The sequence below is a fragment of the Loxodonta africana genome, chromosome 12 (genome assembly GCF_030014295.1).
Source record: "Loxodonta africana isolate mLoxAfr1 chromosome 12, mLoxAfr1.hap2, whole genome shotgun sequence".
NCBI classification, from domain to species: Eukaryota; Metazoa; Chordata; class Mammalia; order Proboscidea; family Elephantidae; genus Loxodonta; species Loxodonta africana.
This window is the reverse complement of record NC_087353.1, coordinates 72,926,590-72,941,279: the sequence shown is the minus strand read 5'-3', so window position 1 is coordinate 72,941,279 and position 14,690 is coordinate 72,926,590. Positions and strand designations below refer to the sequence as shown.

The 14,690-nt window shown below is 42.7% G+C and overlaps 1 protein-coding gene across 1 annotated transcript in view; it reads right to left on the bottom strand.

The window, feature by feature from the left end:
- Positions 1-14,690, bottom strand: part of LOC100665839 (BOS complex subunit NOMO1) — a 63,877-nt gene that overhangs the window by 41,610 nt on the left and 7,577 nt on the right. The window contains exons 3-9 of the mRNA XM_003421878.4: positions 14,634-14,679; positions 10,282-10,382; positions 8,861-8,967; positions 6,028-6,100; positions 4,030-4,182; positions 2,939-3,076; positions 2,331-2,420 (exon numbers count right to left, since the gene is read on the bottom strand). Of these exons, the coding sequence (XP_003421926.1) occupies positions 2,331-2,420; positions 2,939-3,076; positions 4,030-4,182; positions 6,028-6,100; positions 8,861-8,967; positions 10,282-10,382; positions 14,634-14,679 (708 nt within the window). The remainder of the gene's footprint in view (positions 1-2,330; positions 2,421-2,938; positions 3,077-4,029; positions 4,183-6,027; positions 6,101-8,860; positions 8,968-10,281; positions 10,383-14,633; positions 14,680-14,690) is intronic.

Sequence of the window (14,690 nt, the reverse complement as noted above, 5' to 3'; positions counted from 1 at the left end):
CTTCTCCTCCATCCTTTTCCCACCACAACCTGAATTCAAGTCCTCACTACTTCCACCTAGGCCACCTTACTCAACCCTCAGCCACTGACACTCGGCACCTTACTTGTTGCACTTACACACAGCTCTCGACTGTTAGCTGGTGCCTATGCCTGTGAGTACTGCTGTCTCTGGTTTCTCCACACTCACCCTGACTTCTGGTTCTGCAAATCCACCAGACACCCCTCACGTCAGCTTTTACACAAGCTGGTCACTCGGCTAAGATCGTTCTGCTCCCACATGCGGAGAAGTCTGGGAGGAAGCCAGCTCCTTCTCATCACTCAGGTCTCAGCTCAAACTGTCACCACCTCCAAGATGCTTTCCCTGACTATCCCACCTCAAGTAGCCCCGTCCCCTGCCCCAACAAGTCACTGTCTATCACACTAACCTATTTTATGATCTTCACCAAACTTACCAATATCTGAAATGTCCCTGTTTGATTTCTTACAGTTTGTCTCTCTCCCATTAGAACATAAGCTCCACGAAGATAGGGACCTTTTCTGTCTTAGTCACTTGGTACACAGTGAGCACTCAATAAATAACTCTCGAATGAATGAACGTAATAGCATTTGAGATAGAGCTTTAAGAAAATAAAACGGATTCCTTCTAATTCAGGAAGCCCTTCTTGATCCTTCCAAAAAGATGGGGCCCATCCGATCCATTCATTCACTTATTAAATCATATACACTCAACAAATATTTTTATTAGGCACCTACTATGTGCCAGGCATTAAATCACATTAGGAATACAGTACAGAGTAAGACTCGAACAGTTCCTGACCTGACAGAGCTTATAGGCCTTCTCTCCCCTGAAATTCCCATCCTCTCTCTCTTTAAAGACATGTATTTGGCCTTAAGGTAGGAACGTCTTTTCTCACTCACCCACCGCCATCCTTCCCTGCCAGCCCCTGAAGCAAGCAGGACTTCGTCTGTTCACCTTTCTATTCCTCTCTCCAGCACACAGCAGAACAGTCAAATGCTTTATTGAGCCTTAAAAAGCAGAGTCAGCGCCCCACTGTGCATGGGACCAAAAAGCTAGCTCCCAACAGTTTAAGCCACTTTCACACAGTACTTTTAAATTCAGTATTAAAAGAAAACGATTAAAATATAATTTTTTCAATAATTCTGACACTGTGGGTGGTCCGTTCATGAAAGAGTTTCATTTTCTTTTGGGATTTGCTCTATCTAGCAAATTTTCCACAGGAACAGCTTTGTACTTCTGTATTTAAAGAAAATATATATGTTATGAAAAAAGCATTTAACATCTATTTGAGGGTCTAGGAAGCTTTTAGGCATGTATTTCCCCGTCTGTTCCTAGCACCACAGTCTAAGCTCTGTCACCTCTCACCTGGCCGAACTGGTCCCTTGCTTCCCTCCTGCTCCCTGTAAACTCTTCTCAACCCAGCAGCCAGAGGGATACGTTTGCAACATGAGTCAGATCACACCGTTCCTCTGCTCAGGACCCTCCAGTGGTGCCAGTTCTCCCTTATAGTAACAGGCAAAGTGGCCACTAGGCCCTACACATCTGGCCCCATCACCTCTCTAACCTCCTCTCTCCCTTCCCCCCTCGCTGACCCCACTCCAGCCATCCTGGCCTCCCAGGGACCCCCAAACACTCCAGGCACACTCCTGCCTCAGGGCCTTTGCACATGCCATTCCCTCTGTCTTAAATACTCTTCCCATAGGTGTTAGCATAATTTACTCCCTCTCCCTTTTAGGTCATTGTTCAAATGGCACCTTCCCAGTGAGGACTTCCCTGGAACACCTACATAAGTAAGACTGCAACCCCTGTCTCTACCCTGAAATTATGTAATCTCTTGCCTTATTTTTCTAGAGAACACTTAACACCTTCTAATAAGCTTTATGGGATTGCCATGAGTCAGAATCAACTAGGTGGCAGCTAACAACAAGAACAATCTGCTTTAGAACTCACTTCCCCATAACTCACTACAACAAGAGTTCCACAAGGACAGGAATTTCTGCCTCTTTTGGTTACTGCTGTACACCTAGCCCTAGAATAGCACCTGACAGGTATATCACTAGCCTTTAGTAAGTATATTTCCCTGAATGAAACAGCTATAACTAGGGACCCAATTTTCCTAAAATGAACAAACTACACAAGAGATCTGGTGTATCCAAGGCTAAACTAGGTTACGGTGCAAGATTTTATTCTTTCCAAGAGTCCTTCTAGATGAAATAATGTTTTGTTTCGTTTTGGTTTTAACATGTTTGCACTGCCAGTGCCCGTGGATGGGAACTTGAACACCTGTCCCTCAGAAGACTGGGTGGTCTTACCTCAATTTTCAGGCTGTCATGTTCCACTGTAAAGTCAAGTCTGGAAGGAGCGACATCAAAAGTAATCCTCTCCCCTCTATAGAATGGAACCTGGAAGGAAGAGCTGGTAAACTACTGACAGCCAAAAGCGTGATTCCACCATCAATATTAACAGTCCATCTAGCGGCCGACAAATGACAAGGGGTTCAAGGCAGGCCAAGAGAAATTATTAATCGCAGCTCCTGCCAATTTTAAAAGCAGAAGCCTGGTGCTGTCTGCAGTTATTACTGAGGGGTCAGTCTCATCATAAGCCACTGCTGTCGTGTTGATTCCAACTCATAGAGACCCCGTAGGACAGAGCAGAACTTCCCCATAGGGTTTCCAAGGCTGTAAATCTTCACAGAAGCAGACTATCACAACTTTCTCCTGTGGAGCGGCCGGTGGGTTCGAACTGCCAGCCTTTTGGTTAGCAGCCAAGCGCTTTAACCGCTGCACCACATTAACTGTGAAAAAGAATGTTCACAGAACTGCAGCTCAATCACTTGTTCCTGTAACACCCAAATGGCATGGGCTGGTGCCGTGTCATAAGAGCCCCAAACGTAAGCAGAACAGAAACCCGCTTCACTCACCACAGTATAGCCCCCGCTCGGCAAGGAGTAGAAGGAGAACGAGCCATCTTCTTTGGAGACCACATAGCACAAATATACCAGATTCTCGTCTTGGGGCTGGAACCCAGGCACTGGTGAGACATTGCAGCCCAGGACATCCTATGCCAAGGCAAAAAAAGACTTCTTTTTCCACTTATATGTTCTGGTCATCATCCAACAGCCACAACAAAGGAAAACTTTTACAAGTTTTGCATTACAAAATATACTTTTCTGAAAAGTAAGACATATTAGTACACATAAAAGGAACACAAATCTTTACATTCAAGTTGAAAAGTAAAAATTGGCAGTCTTCCCTACAACGGGTCACCATCCTGCAGATAAGGAAACAGGTAACAAAGTGACTTGTTCAGGGTCACAGCTAGTAAGAGGCAGATCTGGATTTCACGGAACCTGCATCTGTTTGATTTCAAAGCCCACGTACATTCTACTGAACTTCACTCCCTCCCAGTGTAAATTATTACATTTCTTGTGACTCAAAAGAAACACCAAAACCAAACCAGTTGCCTTTGAGTCAATTCCAACTCAGGGCGACCCCATGTGTTGCAGAATAAAACTGCGCTCCATAAGGTTTTCAATGGCTGTGATCTTTTAGAAGTAGATCACCAGGCCTTTCTTCTAAGGTGCCTCTGGGTGAATTCAAACCATCAACCTTTCGGGTAGTACCTGAGTGCATAACCATTTGCGCCACCTAGGGACTCCTTGTAATATTACTTTGCTGCTGCTGTTTGCCATCAAGTCAATTATGACTCATGATGACCGCATGTGTACAGAGTAGAACTGTGCTCCATAGGGTTTTCAATGGCTGATTTTTTGGAAGTAGATTGCCAGGTCTTTCTTCTGACATGGCTCTAAGCAGACCCTAACCTCCTCCAACCTTTCAGTTAAGCAGTCAAGCACATTAAGCGTTCGCACCACCCAAGGACTCCTAACCGAGATACACAAGTTTGTAAACGCAAGACTATAAATTGACTCTAACCTGCATTTAAAATAGTCTGTGCCCCACCCCTACACACACGCACAATCTCTTTTGTTGTTTACTTGTCTTTGCTTACCTCTTTGCTTACTACAGAAGAAAAGAGAAGAAACTTCACTCCTTTCATAGGCTCCCCATCACTTCTAACAGAGCCAGACACATTGTAGCCGGCAACTATGAGGGGGTTGGCTACGTTGGCATTAGAGTTGGTGACACGCACAGTGGTGCTAGCCTACAAAGGAACAAAAGCTTTTCTTTAAAAAAAAAAAAAAATTTGCAAAGTAAGCGTAAAGATATGCTTACACTAAAATATGAAGTAGGGAAAAAGTAACGTAAAATGCTATACACCGTATGCTGTCAACCGTTTTTTTAAATGCACAACATGAAGTGGAAGAAAACGGAGGCAAAACAAAAACTAGCCCCCATCTCCTCCACATGGTGAGCCTTTGCTCTTTCCACACCTTTCCTGACTTTGTTTCCACTCCTTTATACTCTTCCAAATGTTTCAAGTTTTTAGAATGAGCATGCTTGACCTTTTTTTCCATGTTTAATGGTATATATGCGTATATTTCTAAACTTCTTGTTAAAAAAGTACAAATGACATGCAGAAAAGTTCATATATCTTAAGTGTAGAATATAGTCATTTTAACAAACTGGACACACAGGTAACCGGCCATCCAGGAGCCCTCCTCACACTAGTTTCTAGTCACCGCCAGAGGTAACTATCAGCCTGACTTCTAACGGCATAATTTACTTTCAGAATAATACAACTTTGTATTAATAAACTCAAGTTCCTTTATGAGTACAATTAACATACCCTGTAAATCTTACAACTTATTCTATCTATAATGTGTAAGCGATTAAGTTTAAAATAAAACATTTTAAAATGCTGTCCCATAGGAGAAAAATCCTGAAAACCAAAAAAGTTATAAACATTATATAAATACAACCAAAAGTGAAATCCCACTGTCAATCATAAATACAAAAAACCTAGAGAGTAAAACGGAAATGCTGATTCAGATTCTCCTTTAACAAGGATGGGACGGAGTCTCAAAACTGATATTAAAAGCTAAAGTGTTGAAATTGTCCCTTAAGTCTTCCTTCAACTGCCAAGAATTTTGCTTTTTTAATGATTACGAAACTTTATCTAGTATGTTTCTTCCTTGCTCAATTATTTATTACAAACTATTTTGGGGAAACGAAAAGATATCTAAAATACTACAGTGAATACCTGTACACCCTCCAGCCAGTTAAAGAAATAAAAGAGCAGAAACATACCTCATGACCCTCATGGACCTCTGCACACCCCCTTACTTTCTCTTTCTGCTACAGATGTCACTATTACCATGAACGTGGCGTTTGCCATCCCCATGCATGTCTTTATAATGTTTCTACGTGTGAATGTATCCATAAGTGGTATTATCATGGATATTTTTAATCACTTTATAAGCAGTATCGCATTTCCTTATCCTTCAGCAACTTGCCTTTTTCTTTCAGCTTAAGGTTTTTAAAGGTAGCCATACTGATGTATGTGTAGTTCTGGTTCATTTATTATTGCTGACACATAGAATTTGATTTTGTGACAAAACCACAATTCCTTTCTCTTCTTAATGGACACTTAGGTTGTTTACAATTCTTTGCTGTTACAAACAAAGCTAACATAAACATTCTTAGACATTCTCCTGGGCACATGCACAAGAGTTTCTAGAACAATCAGTACATTTACAGAAGTCTGTTTCAGACCAAAAAAAGAACGAAAACAAATTTCACCAGGTCCTTTTGGTGATGATTCAGCTAAAAATAGCTATAGTTAAAAACAGACCTAGTTCACAGCAGGAAGACAGCAATGTCACGTAAAACTGAAACCAACATAAGCAACATCTGCTACCGTGAGGGAGTTTACCTTACAAATACCACCAAATTAAACTGGTGGCACCAGAGATACTGAAATTGTTTCTCCATCTACTTCCAGAAAAACCATAAACTCATTTCATATCCTAAATTGAAAGAAGACCCCCCCATACTTCTCCCCAAACTAGCATATTAGCACAGCTACAGATGTAACAGAAACACTCACCTCTTTCAATGCCCAGGTTGGGTGAGTTGCAAGGATTTCATAATCTCCAGGGAGAACTTTAAAAAATGCAAACCTGAGAAAGACAAAATACCACTTAACTTTCTTCTAACAACCCAAGCACTTCTGAATTGTATGACTAGTATTGGCAGCACGAGAAAATTTCTGAATTATCACAAACTTGCCATTAGCTGGTTAATTCTGAATGAATGACATTCAACCTTCACTAGGCAAATCTGCATCACACTTACTGAGCACTACTGTGTGCACGAATACATGGTACTCCTTGTGCTAACAGAAAAAAAAAAAAAAAGGAGGGTTTATTTCTCCCTTCATCCTAAGGATTTCTGGCATAAAACCAGTCATTGTAACTTAGCAGAGATCAGTGACAGAACATCCCAGTGGGTTTTGACAGAGGTGATAGACATGAATAGGCAAGGAGAAGAGAAGTGACGTGTCCAAAGAAGCAAGTGGGAAAGGAGGAGTCACGTGTAAGGAACAGAGAGCAGATGAAATTGGCTAAGGCCCTCATGGGGGTAGGGCAAATAACAAGCTCTGAATTCTGGGAAAAGAGTTTAGATTTGTTATCAGAAGCAAACATAAGCCTTTCTGGGTTCTTATGCAAACCACCTGTGATGAAACCAGTAGGTAACGAAGATTACTCCGGTAGCTATAGGCAAAATAAGACCAGAGTGTGATGAGCTGAAGGCTGGAAATGCTACTGCAAGGATTCTGACATTTAACCCTTCAAATGTGCAAACCAAACCCTGAAAAAACAAACCCACTGCCGTCGAGTCCATTTCAACTCATAGTGACCCTATAGGACAGAGGAGAACTGCCCCTACAGGGTTTCCAAGGCTGTAATCTTTACCAGAGCAAACTGCCACATCTTTCTCCCGCTGAGCAGCTGGTTAGTTCAAACTGCTAACCTTTCAGTCAGCAGCCAAGGCTTAACCACTTCACCACCAGGGCACCTTTCAAATTTGCAAAGGTTCTGACATTTAGAGAGCTAATTCCAATAAAATGAATTGCAAAGATTATTCCATATTTTCTCCTATGGCGGTACTTTATTTTATCAAGGACTGCCTGCAGTAACTGGATAGGATTTAGAAGTCATTTTGCTACAATAAAATTGAAATCCCCATCGGATTTGGTCTTAGTAAGATGTACCCTGATCTTCATTTCCACAGTATCCCAGCTCTGCAAGTCACTATTAGAGTTTTAGTTAGTGCCAATGAAGAGATTCAGAAAGTTCAAGCCACTTGAACAAGGTCAATAGCAAACTACTAGCCTTGGGAAACTTAAAGCACCACCTTCCTTTACAGATCAAGAATACAAAGGTCTTTTAGGAAAAAAAAAACCCACTGCCGATGAGTTGATTCTGACTCATAGCAACCCTACAGGACAGGGTAGAACTGCCCCATAGAGTTTCCAAGGAGCGCCTGGTGGATTCGAACTGCCGACCTTTTTGATTAGCAGCTCTAGCACTTAACCACTATGCCACCAGGGTTTCCAAAGGTAACCTAGCGTTAATCTAGCACAGGTAGTCCCCGACTTATTAAGGGGTTCCATTCCGAAGACTCTGTCATCATTTCTGACATAAATCAAATACCTAATTTTTTTTTTTTTTTAGTTTTCATTATTATTGCTATTTATTATCAGTATCTTTATGAATCATAACATTGGACATCTGCTAGTGAACATCTGAGAATAACATTGGCAAATTATGCACTGCAACACTATGTCGTACGTATTACTAATGATGAGGTATACCAAAAAAAAAAAACACAACAGACGGTCGTAAGTGCAGTTCATAGTAACTCTAGTACGTTGTAAGTTGGGGGACTACCTGTACAAGAAAATGTTATTTCAAAATGAAAAATAATTTCAATAATAAGAATTGATGGCTTACTGACAAACTCATTATAAACTTCTATTTTGCAGTCTGATCAGTTTTATAAGTTAAAGTAGTCAGTAATGATTTGTTTTCAAAATTACCAGTCCAAACTATTCTGATAAAATCTTGACACGTATGTTAACATTTACGATTACATGAATCCATTAAATAAATGTTTTAAATTTGACTCTACAAGATTAAATAACTATAATAGTTCTAATCTGAAAATGTTTTTGATGTAACAGTGATAAAATGATTTTTAAAAATCACAATTGAGATAATCTATATTGAGCTTACATTTATTAAGCACTTACTCCACGCCATGAGCCCTGGTGGTGCAGTGGCTAAGAACTCCGCTGCTAACCAAAGGGCCGGCAGTTCAACTCCACCAGCCACTCCTTGGAAACCCTATGGGGCAGTTCTACCCTGTTCTGTAGAGTTGGGATCAACTTGACAGCAAAAGGTTTGGGTTTTTGGTTTACTCCATGCCAGGTAGCTCTAAACAATGATATTAAAATATTAATTCATTTAATCTTCCCAGTAACCTTATGAAGTAAGTTCCATGATTATCTTTCACTTATAAATGAAGAAACTGGGGACAGAGGTCAAACAGCTAGCAAATGGGGCAGCCAGGATTCAAACCCAGGGTGGTGAGCTCCAGAGTCAGTCCCGCCACTGAGCAAAGGCTGGCCTCATGCCGGACCCTGCAGGAGGTGCTCAACGGGCATTACCTTGTATTTAATCATCCCATCAATGCTAGGTACCGTGGGTCAAATGATCCCATTTTTACAGATGAGGAACGTGAGGCTCTGAGGGGCATGAACTTGCCCAAAGTTAAGAGGCCAAATCAGGATTTGAATTCAGGTCTTCCTAAATCCAAAGCTTCTACCCTCACCACCCCACTCCAGGTACACGGCAGGGGGACACAGCACCACTCACTTGCCACCAGGCTGTGTAACTGTTGACTGGATCTTCGCTTCAGTCCCTGTGTTTCTGAGAGAAACCTGAACTCCTGCAGGCCCCAGGGGCTGCCCTTTGCTGAGAACCTGCAGTGGAGAAGAAGGTTAGAGCCAGACCTAGCAGCATAGCTCTCCTTTCAACTGCGCTGCCAACATTACTCATGCTCCCAAGAGCATGGGGTCCCTTTAAAAATGATGTAAACCACAGATACCTTTCCGACGGGGAGAAATAGTAAAATAATACTCGGTTTCATTAACTCTAGGCCATCATCAGTTAAAGATGCACCACTGTCCTACAAACTACTAAGAAAGAAAAAATCCCAGGATGAGGACTCTAATAAGAAACCCACACATGAAGCTGGGCCGCCTCAGGGCCACAGGCTCGACGTAAAGGTAGAGAAATAAACCCACCAAAATGAAAAGGACAGCAAGGAAACTGGCATATCTCAACCCTGGTACTAGGTGGAGGGGAAAAAAACCCTACCCTGAGAACTGAAATAAGAGCTGCTACTCAAACAGGTTTGCAGTCTAAATTCACACTACTAAAGTGGTCCAAAATAACTCAGAGAATTTAAATACTTGACGAGTGTCCTGGGTGAAGTAAATAGAGTCCTCTCTGGAAGAAACCAACTTCAGTTCACCCACAGTGACTGCAAGATGCCATTAATCATAAAAGGCACCCTCATTTCAGAGCTGGTAAATGTGAAAAAATCTCTCTTAAAACCAAAAAAAATATGGTATGCCATAGTGCTAATGTCAACAGCTGCTGCTGTATGAGTGCTTCCTATGAACATAGTGCTAAGCACTCTGCACACATTATTCCATTTAATTCTTGCAAAAGTTCTACGAGAAGGGTACTGTTCTTATTCCTGTTTTACACGTGAGGACACTGAGGCGTGGACAGGTGAAGAGACTTGGCAAGGCCAAACAGCTAGCAAGAGACAGAGCAGGGTTCCAATCTGGCTCGCTGGTTCCGAGCAGGTGCCTTACAATACATATATTACACTCCCATATAGCCAAGAGGGAAGCCTTTTCCTGCTCTACCCATGTCCCAGCCTTTGCCCACAGGGGAAGGGCAGCCCACCCCAAATGCTGGGGAGTGTGTTTCTCCAGGTCCACATCGCCCTCAAAGTCCATTCCTTGCATTTACATTCTAACAGCCTATTCCAAGGCGTGGAAGTGGGGTGGAATGAATGACCAGTAGCCTATACCTCACCCCTTAAACACCCACTACATTCTACACACAATTTCATACAGCTCACAGACCCTCTTATAGCTTATCTGTGGGCCCTTCGTAGGATCAAAGTCCCCAGGTGAAAAAGCCCTTTTCTAAAGGTAAGAGAACACACAGCATATATTACAGAGCCAAGTGTCAAAAATAACAAAGTTATAATGCCAAACCTTGCCATTCACAGAGAACCCCGTGAACACAAAGTTGATGTCCCCTCCCTTTGTGCAGATATCATTGACGCCATCCACATAGAGTTCCACGTTTGTTGGCTCTGAAGAATAAAGTGGGGGAGGGAACAGGGTACAAGACACAAGAGCAACTTTAGGTCTAGGATACAGAGAAGCCACGTAAGCAAAACATGTTTCACCGTTAAGCTTTCATTTTACTTTTTGAACACTTAATACACTCATATGGTTCAACACCCAAAGGTACAAAAAGGTATGGAGGAAGTCTCCCTCCCACCTCTAGGCCCCAGGCACCCAGTTCCCCACCCAGAGGGAACCAGTGTTAACAAGCATAAGATACTTTTTAGTCTTTCAGCTGAGTTGTATGCCACAGTACCAATGAAAATTTAGTGAGCACCAAATAGTTCTATTTATGGAATGCTCACCATGAACCTGACACTGTGCTAAGTGCATTTAATCTGAAGAAGTAGGTAGCAGTATCTACAATTTAAAGAGGGATAAACTGAGGCACAGAAAGGTTAAAGGATCTCCCAAGGTCAGAGAGATTGTGAGTAACAGAGTCCCAGTTCGACCCCAGAAAAGTCTGGCTCCAAACCTACACCCTGACCAAGGATGTGAGCTCACAGTGCTAAACTAGGGCAATAAACGACAAAGCCCATAGGAACCAAGTGGGAATGGCCAGGCAGTGCAGACCACGGCGGGGTCAGAGCAAACTGAAAGAAGCAGCCTCTGCTCAGCTCCTACAAACTGTTGCCATGTGGCCCAGCGTTGCCAGAGCTTTTCCAACTTCTCAAGAAAAGCTGGAAGTCTGCATTTTTAAATTCAATTTTCCAACATTAACAACTAACTCAATTTTTTAAAACACTGAGGAGGTCATCATAACAGGGGTTAGTTTTTTTTTTTTTTTTTTTAAGGTTAGGAAAAATATAGAATAATAAGTAGGGGAGGAAAAAAAAGGAAAAATCATGAGAATTTCAGGTAAATTGAACAAAGACGCACACAGGAAGAATGGAATGAAAACGGGCCAAAAGACTTGCAAAGGCACCTCATAAGAGGCTATCCAAATGTCCAATAAACATATGAAAAAGTGCTCAGTCTCACTGGCCATCAGAAAAATTACAAATCAAAACCACAATGAGATATACCACCAAACCAAAAAAAAAAACCAAACCTGATGCTGTCCAGTCGATTTTAACTCATAGCAACCCTATAGGACAGAGTAGAAAACCGCCCCATAGAGTCTCCAAGGAGCACCTGGTGGATTCGAACTGCCAACCTTTTGGTTAGCAGCCATAGCATTTAACCACTACACCACCAGAGTTTCCAAACCTCCACCTGGATGGCTAAAATTAAAAAGACAGACCATACCAAGTGGTAGTGAGGATGGCAAGCAAGTAGAACTCTAGTACATTGTTGGTAGAGCATAAAGTGATACACTGGCAGTATCCACTAAAGCTGGGCATGTACTAACTCTATCACCAGCAATTTTCCTCCTAGTATATGCCCAATGGCACCCTTGAGTGGTACAAATGGTTAATTTGCTCTGCTGCTAAACAAAACATTGGAAGTTCAAGTTTACCCAGAGGTACCTGGAAAGAACGGCCTGGCAATCTACTTTTGAAAACTCGGCCATTGAAAATCCTATGGAGCACCGTTTTACTCTAACACACATGGGGTCTCCACGGGTTGGAGTCAACTCAATGGCAACTGGTTACATGGCCAACAGAAACGCAAACACATGTGTGCATTTGGTGCAAACAGACCAAGACATCTACGAGAATGTTCACAGGACAAAAACAGGACACGATACACATGTCCATCAACAGTAGGATAGCTACATCATTTTATATTCATACCTCAGAATTCTGTACAGCAAAGAGAATGAGCAAACGTTAGCCACACAAAACATAGATGACTCTCACAAATGTAATGTTGAGAGAAAGAAAACTGATACAAAAAAGTATACTGTATACTTCCATTTATATAAAGTTCAAAACAGAGAAACTAATGTACAATTTTAGAAGTCAGGGTGGCAGTTGCCCGTGGGGTGGGGCAGGGTGGGTAGTGAGGGACTGGGATGGGGTCCTCCTCAAGTGCTGGCAAAGTTCTATTTCATTACTTGGGTGAGAGTTACATGGGTGTGTTCATTTTGTGAAAATTCACCACGTTTTATATACGATCGGCCCACTGTTCTGTATGCATGCTGCAATTCAGTAGAACGGCTCACTAAAAGAAAAAGCATTGGTGAGGGGAGGGGCATCAAAATTCTCACAGGCCGCTAATCTGTGACTTCTGCTTTAACTGTGGTTGTTGTTGTTGTGTCCCTTCAAGTTGATTTTCAACTCATAGTGACCCCATGTGACAGAGTAGAACTGCCCCATAGGGTCTCCTAGGGCATAATCTTTACAGGAGCAGATCGCCCAGTCTTTTCTCCTGCAGAGCCACTGGTGGGTTCAAACTGCAGACCTTTCGGTTAGCAGCCGAGTGCTTAGCCATTGCGCCACCAGGGCTCCCGCTTTAATCGTTGTTGTTGTAGTACACCGCTGAGTAGATTCTGACCTATAGCAACCCTATAGGACAGGGTAGAACTGCCCTAGGCTGAAATATTTATGGGAGCAGATTACACATCTTTTCTCCCACAGAACAGCTGGTGAGTTCAGAACGCCAAGCTTTTGGTTCGCAGCTGAGTGATTAACCACTGTGCAACATTAACCAAAAAAAAAAAAAAACAAACCCAGTGCTGTCAACTTGTTTCTGACTCATAGTGCCACATTAGTTGGGTTTAATTCCCCTCAACCTTCTTTGAGTACACCAGTGCGGTGGATTAATTACTTTTGTGTGTGGCCTTTCTAGCCATGGACTTGTAACTCCCACCCAGGTGATTGTGTGATAGGGTAATTCTGGCCTACCAAAGGGATTGGTCAATTTTGCCTTAAAAGAGAGCCAATTCCAGAGCAGGGAGGAGGAGCCCACCGCCACCATCAAGGAAGGAGAGACTCAGAAGCAGGAGAAGGTGCTGTGGGCCTTCCGGCCCACAGAGATAGATGAGTGCCTTTGGGTAGAGACGAGGGCCAGGGAGAGGCATGCCTGTGAGCATGGCTGGGAAGAAGCTATCCTGATGGAAGAACTGCATCTTGAGTGTCCCTGAGCCTGAACTATAACTGTTCTTCCCTAATAAACCCCATAATCGTGAGTATGGTCTCTGACTTCTGTGTGGCCACTACAATGAATTATCGAACCCAGTAAAGTGCTATGTGAGGGGTGGTTGGTGTCAGTAAAGACAGCGGAGAGAGGAGGCTTGCCTGGCCTCCACCTTATGGGAGTCAGCCTTGTGCTGTTGATCTTGGCTTGCCTTCTCTCTTGTGGGGTTGGAGGAGGTCAGATGCCGCCTCCAAGCTGTTTTTACAACCAGTGAGGCACCCTTCTGTCTAAGAACTGAGAAAGAGCCTCTCACAGGGCCAAATTAGCTCTCGGCTGCCTGGGCTTCACTTAACCCTTCATGACAGCTGGGACTAAATTCTTCCTTCTCTAACTCATGAGCAGGCCAACTCTGGCTCCCCCTGCCCCCTGCTCTCCTCAAGCTTAAAACTGGGATCACACACCTGCTCTACTACAACATCAAGGAGAAAGGAGTCTCTCCTCTTCAAACACTTCAGCCGTGTCAAGGGAACCGTCTCTTCTGATCTCAACCCCATTCCCACCTCTCCAACTATTCTACTCAGTGTTAACTGAGTGGTTACTAATTATGTGCCAGCCATTCTGAACACTTTAGCTTCCAAGTACCCTGTGAGGTGGGTACTGTAACTAGCCTGACTCCACAGGGAAGGAAACAGAGGCTGACACGGGGGAAGTAATTTGTCCAAGGTTGTCATCCAGCTGGTAAGGCCCAGGGCTGCCAGATCTTCTGGTCTCTTAAAAGAAAGACTTCACATCAAATCTCATCATTTTTAAATGTCACAATCCATTTTTTTAAAAAAAGAAAACCGAGGAGGCTAAAAAACGCAGCAGTCCTGGGACAGGAACAAAGTTCCCCTTCCTACCTTTATACTGTTCTACTGTCCCTTAATGAAACTTCAGAAGCAGAAGGTCCTGAGAGATGTATAAGTGAAAAAGCCTATTTCAAGAAAGATGACAGGAAGGCTTAAAGCAGACTTAAAGGAAATCCAAACTAATCTAGAATGACAAAAAAAAAAAAAAAAAAAAAAACAGCTTTTCCACACTAGAAGTGACTCCTTAATGTTTTAACAGCCTATGTATGCTGCCAATTTAAATTAATATTCAGCACAAAATCTAATCTCTTACACTAAGAGTATGTCTGATTGTTCAGTTAAACTTACCAAAACTCCACCCCAGGGGAGGCTCAATCTTCAGAATGAAATCTCCCTAAGAGGAGG